This window comes from Scardinius erythrophthalmus, assembly GCF_964197995.2.
Source record: "Scardinius erythrophthalmus genome assembly, chromosome: 15".
NCBI lineage: Eukaryota > Metazoa > Chordata > Actinopteri > Cypriniformes > Leuciscidae > Scardinius > Scardinius erythrophthalmus.
This window is the reverse complement of record NC_138235.1, coordinates 24,384,732-24,400,803: the sequence shown is the minus strand read 5'-3', so window position 1 is coordinate 24,400,803 and position 16,072 is coordinate 24,384,732. Positions and strand designations below refer to the sequence as shown.

The window sequence follows — 16,072 nt, the reverse complement described above, 5'->3', positions numbered from 1 at the left end:
GAGAACGTATCTAACCCATTTGAATTCTACACAAAATATTACATTTTAAAGCGATATGGATAGGATTAGGAGGAGAAACGGTTAGCCAGACGCAGCAATAGAAACAGCACTGACAAGTAGACGAGATAACATACCAATGCCATGCACCAACATAAATTAGGCACACATACTTTTCTAACTACACACCCTCAGCATGATTATGATCACTATTTTGCTTTAGTAACAGTAACATTAAATCTAAAAGGGAAATCTATTAGACTCTGCCTATATATCATAAGCTGTCAATTGAGGCTTTGCCAAGCACTAGCCAAGACGATCCATGACATTCCTCTTTTTTTTCTTTTCTTTTTTTCTGTTGAACATTAAATAAGATATATTGACAAATCTCCTTTTTGTTTTTTTGGGTAAACAAAAACTATTTGGACTTGTATAACGCCCAGATTGGATTGAACAATCGCAAAGAGAAATACTGCCATCTTTTGGTTGGGAATAATTGTGGATTTATTTATGAATTTTATTTATCTTAAACACCTTATACAAAGCAATAAAAAAAAAATCTAAACAGAGACAAAAAACAAACAAACAAAAAAACTATTTTTTTCTCTGTTGCAGTTTATTTATTTGATTTATTTCTAACTAAAAATGTATTATTTAGAAAACGTAGGATACCCAGCAAGGACATGTCTTGGCACTTGTGTTGGATTTCTAATGCAATTTCTGTGACATACTGAACAAAACCATATCTCATCTTTTAGGAAGTTTAAAAAAAAATCAAAGTACTAAGCATATCTATTACAAAATGCTTTAGTAAACCTGAACTTATCCTCTGGATGAATGTAGCACATATAACTTTATACATAAAAATAGATATTTTTTACATAAGAAATATTAGAAGCTTGTTTCATTCATAATGCCTAGCATATGTGGAATAAATAAACAGGATGTGAACAATTATTGCACTTTTGCTAAATAAACAATATACTCAATTCTCATAATCACATAAGCATCATAAACATTATGCACAAATCTAAAAATATCATTTTTTATATCATAATATAACAAATATATTAGTTGAGTTAATTTATTAGAGGTCAAAATGACATGTTCTGATTTAGAAGGACATTAAACCTCAGAGTATTGGAGACCAAAACCACACTTCTGAAAAGCAGGACTGCAATATAAAATTAAATAATAGTTTTGCATTTGTATTCCTTGTGTTAGTATCTTGACACTCTTGACTTAACTAACTTTAAAGCTACAGTTCAATATTAATAAACATGTATCATAATCTGACACCATTATGTTGCAATATGCAGTTCTAACATAATTATGATTGATATAACATCAGCAGACATATCAGAATTCATCATGTGTTAACTGGACAATAGCAAAGAATCGTTAAAACAGTTAAAAGTGCAAGTCTAAGAAAAAAAAATTACGTTAAATTGTGCGAATTGAATCATTCAAATAATCTAGTAGATCACAAATATGCAATAACCTTACAGAACTTACAGAAATTCTGATTATTATTTAGATTTAGATGCTATTCACCATTTCAGAATGAGAAAACAAATATTAAAGTAAAACAATCAGTGAAGGTTAAGATGTGAAAAAAAGGGACATGCTGCGGTTTAGCTACTGTATATGAAGTGGGAACGATGTGATGAAGTGTACTACTGTATATGAAGTGGAATACTAAAATACTGCATGCTACACAGCATATTATTTTTAAAATATAGTATGTGAAAAATAATAGTACAGTATCTAAAAATATGGAAATGTATGGAAAAATTGTATGCTACAATTTTTGTTTTTTAAACTGTAGAAAGGTACACAGTTGTTACATTGTTGGATGTTTTACATTAGAGAAAGGTGTCTGGTTACGATCGCAGAAATAAATATGGTTATTTTGCAATGTTTAATATAAAACATTGTATAATATAATGTATTATACATCTATAATGTATAATATAATATATCCAGTGATTTAATGAGTGAACATTTAGAAGTAGTGTGTACTGGTCAAATAATGCACAGTTTGGCAAATGTTTAGAAAGTCATTTGAGTACCCTGCTGAACAATCCAGCATAAACCAGCATGAATTCCAAGTTGGTCCAGGCCGGTTCATGCTGGTTAGAGCTGGTATAGTGCTGGTCATGCCGTTCTCAAGCTTGTCCACCAGCACTCCTGCTTTCCATGCTGGGAGCCAGCATGCAAAACATACCTTATGCTGCAGCGATTGATTTTTCAGCAGGGTATTCAATGCAGTTGGAAAAATATGTAAAGTAAACACTTCATAACCTACTGCATTCCTAGTAGGAGTAATAGGGTAGTTTGCCATCGTGAACAGGACAGTCACTTGGTTAGTCTATGGCAGTACTGTATAAACAAGACGCAGAGCTCAGAGCTGTGAGTCCGCTCCCAGTGTATTCAGATCATCTCGGGTATACTTCTCTGCCCCTGAGCGAAAGCTTGCCGAGATCTCGTCAAATGATCGGCCTTTGGTCTCAGGAACTTTGAAGTAGGTGAAGATGAAGAATATCAGCAGGAGGACAGTGAAGATGATGAAAACATACGGGCCAGTCAGTTCCTATAAAGGCAACAAACAGTGAGTATTTGAATATGTGAGAACGACAAGAAAATAAAGAATATTACTGTGTTCAAGTTTACATACCGCAACATACTGGAAGGACATTCCCACCAAGAAGTTGGCAAACCAGTTGGAGAAACCAGCGACAGCGATGGCAGAGGGCCTGGGGCCTTGACTGAAGAGTTCTGCCACAATGAACCATGGGATCGGGCCTGGTCCGATCTCGAAAAATGCCACAAAACTGAAGATGGCTACAATGCTGACGTACGACATCCATTTTACTTCTTCCTGAGAAGGATGATTAGTGAATAAACACCATTAAACATTAAAGTTTACTGTTACAGAAGCTGTAATATCAGTGTAATCATACATACTAGTAGCGCCATAGCTATGGTCATGAGAACAGAAGACCCAGCCATTCCCATCAGCCCAATAAGATGTAGTGATCTTCGGCCAGCTCGCTCCACTATGAACAGCTAAATCAGAAGGGGATACAAGCATTTTCAACTAAAACTCTGTCATGGGTCTAAACAAGGGACAAATTCACAATAAATATGATCTCACAAACTTACCGACACCACTGTGAATGCTGTGTTCACAACTCCAGCACCAATGGTGGCATAGACTGGCTCAGACACCCCTGCTTTCTCAAATATAGCAGTAGAGTAATAAAAAACCTGAAAAACACAATTACATTCACTGAACATTTAAATCACTGTTTATGAAATGGCAGCTACAGATAGCACTCAACCAGAATAAGTATTTTGCCACCATATTTTAGATTTTTACACATTTAACAGGTGTGTGCAGTGTTATTTATTATATAACTGAATCCTATGTTTCTCTGTTCTAAACCTATACTATTCTTGCCTTAAAATAAAGAAAAGGCGATTTACTTCGCACGGGAGTATTAAAGGGTCAGTTCACTCAAAAATTCAATTTCTGTCATTAATTACCCTCATTTCGTTTTCAAACCCGTAAGACCTTTGTTCATCTTCAGAACACAAATTCAAATATTTTTGATGAAATACGAGAGCTTTCTGAACCAGCCATTGACAGCAACATCATTGCAACTTTCAAGGCCCAGAAAGGTATTAAAGACATTGTTAAAATTGTCAATGAGAATATTTTTTTGTGCGCAAAAACAAAACAAAAATAACGACCTTATTCAACAATTTCTTCTCTTCTCTGTCAGTCTCCTACGCTGTTGACATAGTAAACACAGTGCAGTGCGTCCGGGTTCTATGTCAGAACGCCGGCTCACCATTGGCCGACGCTGTTCACATGAGCATGCGTGTGATGCTGACGCAGGAGCTGGCCAATGGTGAGCTGGCGTTCTGACGTAGAACCACTGTAGTCACATGGACTATTTTAACGATGTCTTTACTACCTTTCTGACTCTTGAAAGTTGCAATGATGTTGCTGCCTATGGGTCATTCAGAAACGTCTGGGATTTCATCAAAAATATCTTAATTTGTGTTCCAAAGATGAATGAAAGTCTTACAGGTTTATATGAAGATACAGGTAATATGAAGAAATATAATTTTTTTGGGTGAACTACTCCTTAATATGCGCACTAATGGCCAACTAACCAGCTTTGTAATGCATAATAATATTGGTTATTTATATTATTTGGAACAAATTAGCAAATAAACTTTCATGAACAAGTTTAGGTAATTTTCCATCGTTTTTTTCTTGCCTCTGAAACTATTTGAGACAGGGTGTTTCCAATTTCCAGAGAACGCCTTAAAACCCTTAATACATAACTAACATCCCCTCATGTCATTTCAAACCCCTAAGACTTTGGTTAATGTTCAAAACCCAAATTACGATTAAACCTGAGAGGTTTCTGTTCCTTCATCGTAAGTCTAGGTTAACAAAAACTTTCAAAAAGTTCCAAAAAAGGTCATAAAGAGATTGTAAAATGAATCCATACGAATTGAGTGGTTTAATCCAAGTCTTGTGAAGAGACACAAACACTGTATATGACAAACAGATTTAATAAACATCAAAACAATGATTGACACATGAACATCACATTATGGTAAACACAGAAGCTAAAACTTGCGTGCATGATGCACAAGAACAAATGACTATTTTTTGTGTTCACCATATGTGATGCGCTCTATGTATGTGTGTTTGTGATTAAAAGCCTAAATTAATCTGTTCATCATATAAAACAAGTCTGTCTCTTCACACTTGCATTAAACCAATGAGTTCATATGCATTCATTTTAAGAAGTTGTGGATCACCTGGACTTTCAGTGGAGGAACAGAAACCTCTCGGTTTCATTAAAAGCATCTTAATTTGGATCTCGAAGATTAACCGAAGTCTTTTGGGGTTGGAAACACATGGGGGTGAGTAAATGATGACAGAATTTTTTATTTTTTTTATTTTTGGGTGAACTAAACCTTTAATAGTTCTAATGTATAATTATGAATAATAATCAGGGCTTGACATTAATGGTCCGTGTACCTTCAAATAATTTGTTTTCGTCTTTAAAGCGGAAAAAAACAAAGAAACCGTTTATTTATCACTTATTCGACCCTTCTCATGAAAATAAAAACTTATCTCATTTATTTTTTTCACATTTTTATTTTCATTTTTATCACACTTTTTTTCTAATTCACCAAATGGAAACACAATAAAACCAAAATGGACAAACAGCTTGAAAATTAGATCTGGGCGGGAATTAAACGCCCCTTTCCACTGATTGGTCAACCAAACATCAAACCGTGCCATCATCAGTTGTTTCCCAGTTCCGCGCAACAGAATAATAGTCATCCGCTGCTATGGGTGTACAAATTGTGGCCAGTGAAAATGCTAAGTGGCTAGAAATGAAAAAGTTAATGTCAAGCCCTGATAACAATAATATTAATAAAAATAAATGTATGTTTTAAAATGATGCTTTATTGTTTTGTTTACCTTTAACTAATGGTTATTTCTAACATAAAAAGCAATTGACTTTGAAGAAAAGGTGGATGGATAGATGGATGGATTGACAGATAAATACTAGATCAGGAAATAAACAGGAAAACGTACAGCATTGATACCGGATAGCTGCTGGGAGAGCTGCAGCATGATGGCAATGAAGATGGGCTGGCGGTAGAGCGATGAGCGGAACAGCTCAGGGATGGTGACCTTCTTCTCCCTCATCATCTGCCTGCTCTCCTCCCTCATCTCCTGCATGTCTTCTTCCACATCATCAGTGCCACGCAGCTTCTTCAGCACTGCGGAGATGAGTTAGTTAGGCCCACTGCAAAAACCCTAGACAGCATCTTAAGTTGGGCCTAAACAAACTCACCACTCTTGGCTTTGGCCTCCTCTTTCTGGTTGATGAGGAGGAAGCGTGGGCTCTCGGGGCAGAAGGGCAGCACGGCACACTGGAGTAAGGCTGGGATGAAAGTGAAGCCAAGTAGGAAGGGCCACATTGTTGAGGTTCCCATGATTTCTTTAATACCAAAGATCTATAGAAAAAAAGAACAAAAAGATCTACAATCAGAAAGGCTTAATGATGGTGGTCTCAAAATAAAGAAAACACTTGAATTAACCTGTGCCATGAGGATGCCCGTAACAATGCCAAGCTGATGAAGTGTACCAAGCGCCCCACGTAATGAAGTTGGGGCGATTTCTCCTACGTACATTGGTACAAAGCCTGTGGACAGGCCAGAGTAAAGGCCGACAATGAAGCGTCCGATAATAAGCATTTCCCAGGATTCAGCCAGCTTGGAAAAGCCCATTAAAGCAGCAGATATGAAGGCCAAAACATTAACCATGAGCATTGAGTTCCTCCTGTTAAAAGATTAGAAAAAGAAAGTGTAAAGACACACGAATCCAGAATACAAGTGGAGTGTTTGTAAAGTTCTGATTGGATAGTCAAGTTACCTGCCAAAGCGGTTTACAAAGAGGCCCACTGAGAAGGAGCCGAAAATGCCACCTACAGAGAAAATGGCCACTGATACAGACCAGAGCGTAGTTAAAGTGGTTGGCAGTATATACTCTGAATATCTACGATGCCACGTCTCATTGTAGAAAGTTTCGATGATCTACGAGAGAGAGAGAGAGAGAGAGAGAGAAAAACATTACTCCTTGGGTATGAAAATCATTAGAGAGAGTGTTAATTTGATACCTCAATGCTAAATTTTCTTTAAAAAAAATGTTCACACAAATGATTTATGTTTGTATGACTTCAGTCAAGTCATTTGCTCCAGCAGTTCCACATTGCAGTCAGCAGAGGGAGCAGTGTTACTTCATACTGACCGCTGAGTCAGAAAGATTGCATAAGAAGCTGCTTCGTTAAATTTGATCAAGTTAATCAAACATAAACAAGCCTTGATTGTGACTTACTTTCTTCCAAAATAAATTAAAAAGAATTAAGAAAAGAAAAGAAAATCTATTCACTCACAAAGTTGAACATGAACAGTGCCCTTCAAAAGTTTGGGGTCAGCAATCTATAATTCTATTCAGCAGTGATGCATTAAAGGTGCTGTATGTAGGATCCAGCGGCCTCTAGCGGTGATGTTTCAGATTGCAACAACAGCGCTCGTGCTCGTGAAAAGCAATAAAGTTACAACTGTAGTCTTTCACATCAGATAACGTTAGCAAATGGTCGGTGTTAGCTGGCGAACTTATGATGTCTAACTTGAGCCAACTAAAGCACAAAATCACAATATATTTTACATGCTTTTAAGTATTGTTAGCTTACCTGTCCAAAAGGATGAAAGCCAACTCAGGGTCTGTTTTTATACCTAAAACAAAGCGGAGGTCTCTCCATAATTCAAACGCTCTGCCAATGTTGATCCGTGTTTTCGTCCTGAGTCGATCCGATTGACGTTTGGCCTGACGAGCTTCAGCAGATAAATTGTTTTTTTTTTTGTTGTTGTTGGTTTTTTGGAGTTTGTGTTGGAGTCTGTGTTGTGCTGGAGGCAGGTCGTTTTTTGGTGTTATCAGACTCCATGACGTTAGCTGCAGTGCCGTCGCAATAGACTGTATATAAAACGGAGAGGCTCGGGAGCGCGCATGCACGTCACATCCGGTGGATTTCGCAGAAAATCCGACCCGGAGACTTCACATAAAAATAGGAATACTGGTCTTCAGAGGTAATAGCAAAACGCGAAAAGTGGATCATTGTAATGTGTGATTACAACCCCTTCACAGACGGGCAATAAAAAAAGGATTCATTTTATAAAAAAAGTTACATACAGCACCTTTAAATTGACAAAAAGTGAACATTTAATTAAGCAGCACACCTCTTTTCAACACTGATTTCCAAAGGATTATGTGACACTAAAGACTGGAGTATGGCTGCTGAGAATTCAGCTTTGTCATGACATGAATAAATTACATTTTACAAATATATAAAATAAAAAAAGTTGTTTTAAATTGTAATATCTCATAACTGCTTTACTGTATTTTTGATAAAATAATTGGAGCCTTGGTGAGCATGTTGACCCCAAACTTTTGAATTTACCAAAAATTTACTTCTTAAATCTTAAGATCCCCATCACAGTAATGATGACGTCCTTACCATCTCCTTGACTTTTGACTTTCTCTCTTTATCCCGTTAAAAGACTAATGTAACCTATGGCACATGATTTCCCACTCTATATATAGAAATCTCTCAAGTGTGTGGGATTTATTCAGAACCCTCAGCTAATGTGACCCATAAAGGGTTCAAGGTCACTTAATCATTCATTATTGATGGTGAAAAAATGTCAGAATGTCATTATAAGAATCTCAGCAGTGCTTTTCTATTATTAGAACGCTCTGCACGTGTGAATCAGCACATTTTAATAGGCTATTCTAGAAGGAGGGTTGATACAGCATACAGTTTACAGCTAATCTAAAATTAGATGCATTACATAATAACACTAACATGCAAACATCAACAATACTACAACAATGAATACTGAGAAAAAACTCTATATCCATTTATCAAATTGCCATATGCAGATATAGTGCTTATATGACACTGTCATGTCTGTATAAGTGTTCACCTTCTGAGGGGCATTGATGACTCCTGTGTTGTAGCCAAACTGCAAGGAGCCAATCACAGCAGTCCCAACAGCCATCAACAGATTAAGTGTCAACTGCTGGAAGGGAAGAGGAACAACATTTGAGTTAAAGCAATATTTTAATTTGGTTCGCAATTATTATAACTGAATCCTTCTGATTCAACCTTTTATAGAACAATATTGAGAATAGTTCTGCTTAAAGGAGAACTCCGGTAAATTTTAACACTGAGCTCATTTTTTTGTAAATTTGGAGTGCTGTCAATACAGAGAACAACGACAAAAATCGGTGTTGCCTACACCGTGTTATCCTCTTTTTAAAATTTGCACCCTGTTGACTTCAATGGGGCAAGTTTTAAACCTGCTTTTAGCCTCTTAACATCCTTGATGTGTCACTACAAGTGCACAGCTAATGTGAGTGATTCCTTCGGAGTGAACACGGGTGAATCTGACTGCAGTAGTTGTGAAAGATATTAATAAAAATGATGTTATTTCAGTCAGCGCACATACCTGTATTTACATCCTGTTTTCGGTCGAAGTCCATAGTAATCGATTGTCGAGTTCACACGCATAGGTTTAGTTACCTATGATCACGCGCGTGAACTTGACAATCGATTACTATGGACTTCGACCGAAAACAGGATGTAAATACAGGTATGTGCGCTGGCTGAAATAACTGAAATAATTTTTATTAATATCTTTCACATCTACTGCAGTCAGATTCACCCGTGTTAACTCTAAAGGAATCACTCAAAATGGCTGGGCACTTGTAATGACACATCAAGGATGTTAAGAGGCTAAAAGCAGGTTTAAAACTTGCCCCATTGAAGTCAACAGGGTGCAAATTTTAAAAAGAGGATAACACGGTGTAGGCAACACCAATTTTTGTCGTTGTTCTCTGTATTGACAGCACTCCAAATTTACAAAAAAATGAGCTCAATGTTAAAATTGACCAGAGTTCTCCTTTAAGGCATAATCTAAAAATCCAATGTGACAATTAATTGCTGATAAATAAACTGAATTGACTTTGTGAGCTTGATTAGACATTTTATGCAGGGTAGTTAAAACTGAATGTGTGTAGGCCTACTGATTGTGCAGATTCTGGAGTGTTTCACTCAGTCAGTATCTAATAGTCAAAAAAATTGCAATGTTTTGAAGTTTTTTAACCACCAAATAACAATGGTTCTCTTTATTCCACAGAACTGTGGACTCATGCAGTAACATGTTGAATGAGGGAAACTCTGTTGATTATCAATGATCCTATTACAGATCCGGCAGCACCTGAACCAACGCACGCACACATACCAAGACTGCTCCAGCCTCTTATTCCAATCCCCTCAAACAACCGCAGGCTCTTACATAACATGCTCAACAGGCCTTCCAAGACAACCACTTTATCTTGAGCTCTAGCACGTAGAGTCAGATTAACTGTACAAAAAACACTGTAACTCCAACATGTGATTTTATACATGCTCCTAAGCATTCTGTCATGGAATCCAAGCGTCTACCCATCAACAACCAGTTATCCTCAAGTTAGCCTTTTAATAGTGTTTTAATCTGGCCGCTGTGTTTTAGCAAACATTCCCTGCAATAGAAGGTAACTGTAGGATCACGGTGGACTAATTGCGCCCCCTGGCTGTCATGCTCTGTACTGCTCGGACTCAGAATGTTTGCATGTAACACTTAGGCTAAACCTAAAAAAACTAAACTAAATATTATATATCCACAGGTTAATACATGAAATTAACTGCAGTTACCGTAAACAAAATGAATAAAAACAAATTAACTGATGTGTATTTTTTTGCATGTTCACTGGATAACGTAGGCGTCAAGTCCTAGGAAAAGCTTAACATTCCAGATTACATGAACATACAGAAACATAAAGCAATGCAATATCCACTGAGGCAAAGAGGTTTAAACTTTAAAGGCTATTTTTTCCTTAAGTCTTGCCCAATAATAAGAGCACTGCTCTCTTATTAACACGCAATTATAAAAAAGAAACCAAATTTCATGGTTATACAAAAAATTGTCAGTTATAATGAACATATGCACATACATTAATCAAGTGCAAAGCACTGGTTGATTCCAGAAAAAATATAGATTTTGGAATAGCCTACACAAAAGGAACAAAAGCTGTCAGTGGTATATAGGCTATGCCTTTGTACATAAAAAGTGCATATTAGTAGACTATACCTCAAAGGTATATTTTGGTACCAAAAGTGAACATATCAGTAGCTGAACCTTTTTTAAAGGGTACCGTCCGAGTGACAGCTTTTGCACCATTTATTTTGGAGAGTGTAGAAATGGGGGAATCAATATGCTGAGTAAACAGTTAAAGTTATAAATCAATCAATTTCGACATGACAATCTTCCTAATGGACCTTCTAGATCTAAAAGCAGGTGTTTGATGCACAAGAAACTGACCATTGTCTCGAAATAGCAGATTTTCTCTTATTTTGTAAATATTCTGTAAATACTTATGCAAAGCAGCATTGTGTGTATTTTTCCTTAGAGACCTTAACTAACCCTGCAGCTGTTCTCTTGTTCAGAAGAGGCTGTGATCATCTTTTTGTTTAGCCTTCTTTCATCACTTTACTTCCCTGGCAAACAAGATATATCAGACTTAGCCTATCAATCTGAAACCAAGAGTTAAAGTATCTGCCTCTCCCCAATAAATATCTTAGCAATGCTGTGGTCTGGGAGGTCTTTAGAAGGTTTTATCACATATTTCCATTAGCCTACTTATGGATTTAAACCTGGTGACATGAGACCATTGTTGCAGGAGACAAAAATGGGTATTGGGTAAAAAACTGAGTTTAAGACTCAGTGTAACCGTGCAAAATTCAATCAATTTTGCGCACAGTTTTAATATTTGTCGAGGTACAGATATAAACCTCAATTCAAAAAAATAGGTAATAAACTAAGAGTGTGCTTTCATTTTTTCATCTCGAATCTCTCTAAAATTTTGTTTTAGATGAAACCTAATTTTGCTTACTTGGCAGTTCTTTTTAACTACTTACTGAAACAGTTACAACTCTCTCCCAGTTACATTCCTCGGGCTTTACTGGCAAACTTTCGAAATGGTAAGCGATGACAAAATGAGGTATCCTAATGCATCACCTTTATAAATAAAAGTAGCCTATGGCTATAGTTAAATTACCACTACACTAGAGTTATAAGGCAGGCAATATTACCTTACCTTTTTATTAGACTCCATGATGGCAGGTTAAAAAAAGTTTTTAAAAATTGTAGAATAATTATTTTCTTCTTTTCGTTGTGGTGGAAAAAAAAACCCTAAAGTCCACTTAAAAAAGCGAATTACATTCTGTGCGAAAATATCATAATTTAATATCCACAGTGTATCAGCCCATTTGTCGTTCTGAAAGAAGCCTATATTAGTCGATCTTCTATTATTGTCATTTAGTCAGGTGTTTTCAGATAACTGCCATCAGTGGTGTAAAGCGCTTAATATAAATTCTCGAACACAGGTTCTGATTGGCTGTTGCTTGGTTACCCTGACCGTGTGGCTATGTGTACACAGGCATGAATGGATATGGGCGCCCCGATTGGCTGCACGTATTCAACGGAGTGACGTAAATGCTCCGACTTTTCGTTGTAATCTGGACAATCCTGAGAGCGTTTCTAGATTTGAACCAGAATGAACACAACCCTAAAACGAGGAAAAACACAAAAACATGCATCTAAGACAAAAAATAAAAATCTTAGACAGACCATAGTTATAACTTGCGCATCCACATTATATTTTGTCGTAATACACGTAATAAATAGAAGCATTAACAATCTAAATGAGATATATAGGCCTAATTAGTTTTTAGAATGAATAAATATGCATATAACTTTTATATATCCTTTCTTATGGAAATATAGGACTGCACGTAAGTCATACTAAATATTGTTTGATTTGAAGTTAAAGTTAAAAGATAGAGGGCAATATATGGTGAGAAATTACTTAAATCTTGATGTTGACAAAAAATAAATATGCTTCTTTTCATATAATTTTCATTTGATACGTTTTTAAATCTATAATTCTTTTTATAATTTATCATACATGACTATGCTGATCATCTATGCCATAACTAATAGATTAATGCATCATAACTTAGGCCTAGTTTAAAATAGGCCAATGAAAATATCTGGCACGGCCAAAACATCTGACTTTTTATCAGAGAGAAAGATTCAGCTTTCTATAATAAAATAATAATAATAATAATAATAATAATAATATAATTAAATTCATGGATAGGTTTGATAATCTGGTAGTGATGGTAGCTTTTTAATTGTTATTTTATCCTGACACCATATCCTTGGCTTTTGTTCATCACAGTAGGAAAGAGTCCGGCACAATTGTATGCAAAAGGGACTCTTCTCTTTTATTGGCTTCATTTCATAAGAAAGGATTTTTCCTCAAAAAGAAAGGAATGTTTCTGTTGACTTTGGTTCTGCAGGATTAAATAAATGCTCTTTGATAGGCATTATAAACAATAACAGACAAACGATGGATCAAAGACAGGGAGGGTGTCTGTATAGGTTGGTATTGTTCAGTAAATCAAAGATATGTCTATGCCATGGCTTATTTATTCCCTCAAATGTCGTTTTCTTTTGTAAATTGTAAGCAGTTTGTCCAGATTGATTGTTTACAATTAGGGGGAAATATATCAGTAATTCTAATATGCATTTAATACAGCAGAAAGTCCACACAAGACTGAGAAGATAAGAGTTTGAATCAGCTGTACTGCCTGCAGTCCACTACACACTTATCTCTGGTCTATTTCTGAATAGGAGACTTATCAATGAAAGCATTGTTGTTTGCATGGCTATAATTGCCAACACCTCTCACTTGACAGCAATCTGAGAAAATGAAAAGGTCATCCATTCATATGTACAAAGTGAATGTACTGCAAACAGAGAACTATTGCAGTTTGTCAAAAACAATTCAAAAGGTTCTAATTTTATAATGCTAAGCATTTACCAAAATAGGAATACACGCAAGTCATACTAAATATTGTTTGATTTGAAAACAAATACATTATGATAAAAAGTTACTCTCTATTAAAAAGGCTCTCAGGTATTCTAAAATGTGTGTCATGTGGTAACAAACAGATTTTATTGCCAAAATTATAACTTTATTGTCTTAAATAACTAAATGAAGTGGCTTTAAGACAAAACAGTAGGCTACCATTAATATGACTGTACTGACTGAGTGAATTTCCAGTCAGGCGAAGTTGAGTCAGAGAGAGAAGTGCACCGGCCATGTTTCAGCTTCAAGAGGTCACATGACCGGAGGATTACAGTATCATGTCCTTAAACTCATCCTTCACAGGAAAATGTCATGGCAACTAACACTACTGTAATTTTTACCTTAAGTTAATTCTACCTGACCTGACCCTCTAAAAATTACTTTTGTTAGTGTGTAATGTATACAGGTTGATTATATTATAGCTAGGCTATATAAATATATATTTAATATATGTAAAATATATGAATATATTATTATATTGATGGCATTGTTTGGACTTAAAGCCATTTCATTTAGTTATTTATATTTCCTATAAAGTCATCAAAGGTAAGAACTGTAGTTGTACGAGTTCCTGGGTTCTGACCGGCCCACTAGGGCAAGTGTTCCCTATCCAGCAGTCTGTGTGGTACGGACGCCACGGTTCGGTGCATGCAGTCGCAATTCAGTCACAGGCGATCCACACTCCAATCCAGAAGGGGGCAGTGCAACTATGTTTGCTACCAGTAAAAAGCGCAGAAGAAGAAGAGATGATGATGATTGATCATCGATATGTTTAAATCTCTCAACCAGGGTTTCAACTGTGGATGCGGAAAGATATCAATAAAACAGCTTGAGAATAATATCTCACGTAGCATTACATTTACCTCAGGCATTTAGTGTCAACAGCAGGTTAGTTCACCTGAGAAATTAACTGTAGAGAGAAGCATTTTGTATATGCACTATATTAGCCTATTTATCATATTTACTTAACCTGTTAGTAATGTCTTTATTATTTAAGGACTGTTGGATAGGGAATACTTGTCCTGGTGGGCCGGTCAGAACCCAGGAACTCATTCACCTACAGTTCTTGCCTTTGGTGACTTTACTGTAGCTTAAAAGCATGGAATATGTGTGTGGTTTTTTAGGATGCATGCACAAAGATTACTGTATACTTCAACTTCGATCGGCATGCATTTCTTCTTCACAGAACGCTTTGCTGCATCATTTTAAAAGGGCAACAAGTCTTAAAGGGGCCATACACGCAAGCCGCTTATAAGCCGCAAGCTGCCCCCAATTGTGTGTTCAGTTTGAATCGTGAGAAGGTTGCAAAAGGATGCTCATCTGTATCATCTTCTGGGATGCGGGGTAGGGCCACAAGTCATGGCAACTGTCTAGTATAAACCTTCCCTTGAACTTGGATGTCCACTAATCTCACTTGTGAGTCATGATTAGGGTGCATTTGGACTACTCTTCCAATAGGCCAATGTGCTCTGGGCTGTTGGGAATCCATTATCATGACTCCTGCCTGTGGATATATTAGGGAATTTACGTGCCATTTCTGTCTGACCTGCAGGTTGGGTCACACCAGATAAACCAATGGTCTATCCTCTGGAAGAAGGCAGACCTGGTGAAACAGGAAGAAGCTTCAGTTTGTTGCGGGTCTGGCAAGTTTTCTATCAAGTACTTCTGAGATGTGGATTATCTTCTTCAATAGTGGCGTGAGTATAGGGCATGTCACACTTGCGTAACAAGTGCGTTTCATTGCAGCATATTCCATCGACCTCTACGCAAACTGTCTTGGTTTCCAGTAGCTCAGTTGCCTTTCAGTCCTGCTTGGATCTTGTGCGTTCCTTTTCAGTTATTTGAAAGGGCAGAACATCCACTTACCACAGCCTTTTGACATTCTTGAACAGCTTTGTGGTGCTAAGGGGAATGGATATGTTTAGACACTGTTTTGGCTTGATTCTCTGTCCCAACAGGCTGGTCCAACCAAGTGTTTGAATTGCTTCTGCAGCTTGGGAATTTGGTAAGGGTGATCAACGAGATCAAGCTGTGAGGCAGTAAAGGCTCAAGATATGAGATATCACAACATAGAATGAGATTGAAGCTCCATCAAGGGTTTGTAGAGTACATCATGATAGACTGTTCTCAAAGCTAAGCATTCTTGAGTCCCTCACAAGCCAAGGTTCTGTACTACCTCTGGCAGGAGCATAGTACGCTCAGAGCCGTCATCAAGGATTAAAAATCTGTCTGATGTAGGAGTACCCTGACAACCTTGAGTAAGACTTTATTACTGCTGACTGGTTTACCCCATGGAGAATTTGGAGATGCTTTCTCTGACAAAGCGGACATGGTTTCTTTAGACAGCAGTGGGCAGCCTGTTGAGCAAGGCCATAACGCCAGCATCTCCTATTGGTGCGTATCCATTCAGAGAGCTGGTCTTAAGTGAGGGTT

At 36.9% G+C, this 16,072-nt stretch overlaps 1 protein-coding gene across 1 annotated transcript; it reads right to left on the bottom strand.

Annotated features, from left to right (window-relative positions):
* Window positions 1–601: 601 nt before the first annotated feature.
* On the bottom strand, window positions 602–12,045 carry slc2a1a (solute carrier family 2 member 1a). The gene is made up of 10 exons (XM_081387615.1): window positions 11,801–12,045; window positions 8,587–8,682; window positions 6,476–6,636; window positions 6,142–6,382; window positions 5,895–6,057; window positions 5,633–5,820; window positions 3,163–3,267; window positions 2,965–3,066; window positions 2,675–2,878; window positions 602–2,590 (listed from the first exon to the last, which is right to left on the bottom strand). Exons 1-10 carry the CDS (start codon window positions 11,816–11,818, stop codon window positions 2,402–2,404), a joined length of 1,467 nt encoding a protein of 488 aa, XP_081243741.1. The 5' UTR covers window positions 11,819–12,045; the 3' UTR covers window positions 602–2,401.
* Between the last annotated feature and the right edge of the window lie 4,027 nt (window positions 12,046–16,072).

What these genes read in the sequence shown, in the direction of transcription:
- slc2a1a (XM_081387615.1), bottom strand. An exon ending in TCATCAATGCCCCTCAGAAG is followed by an intron (nt 6,637 to 8,586) that starts GTGAACACTTAT and finishes TCTCTCTCGTAG; the next exon opens with ATCATCGAAACTTTCTACAA. An exon ending in TTTGTAAACCGCTTTGGCAG is followed by an intron (nt 6,383 to 6,475) that starts GTAACTTGACTA and finishes ATCTTTTAACAG; the next exon opens with GAGGAACTCAATGCTCATGG.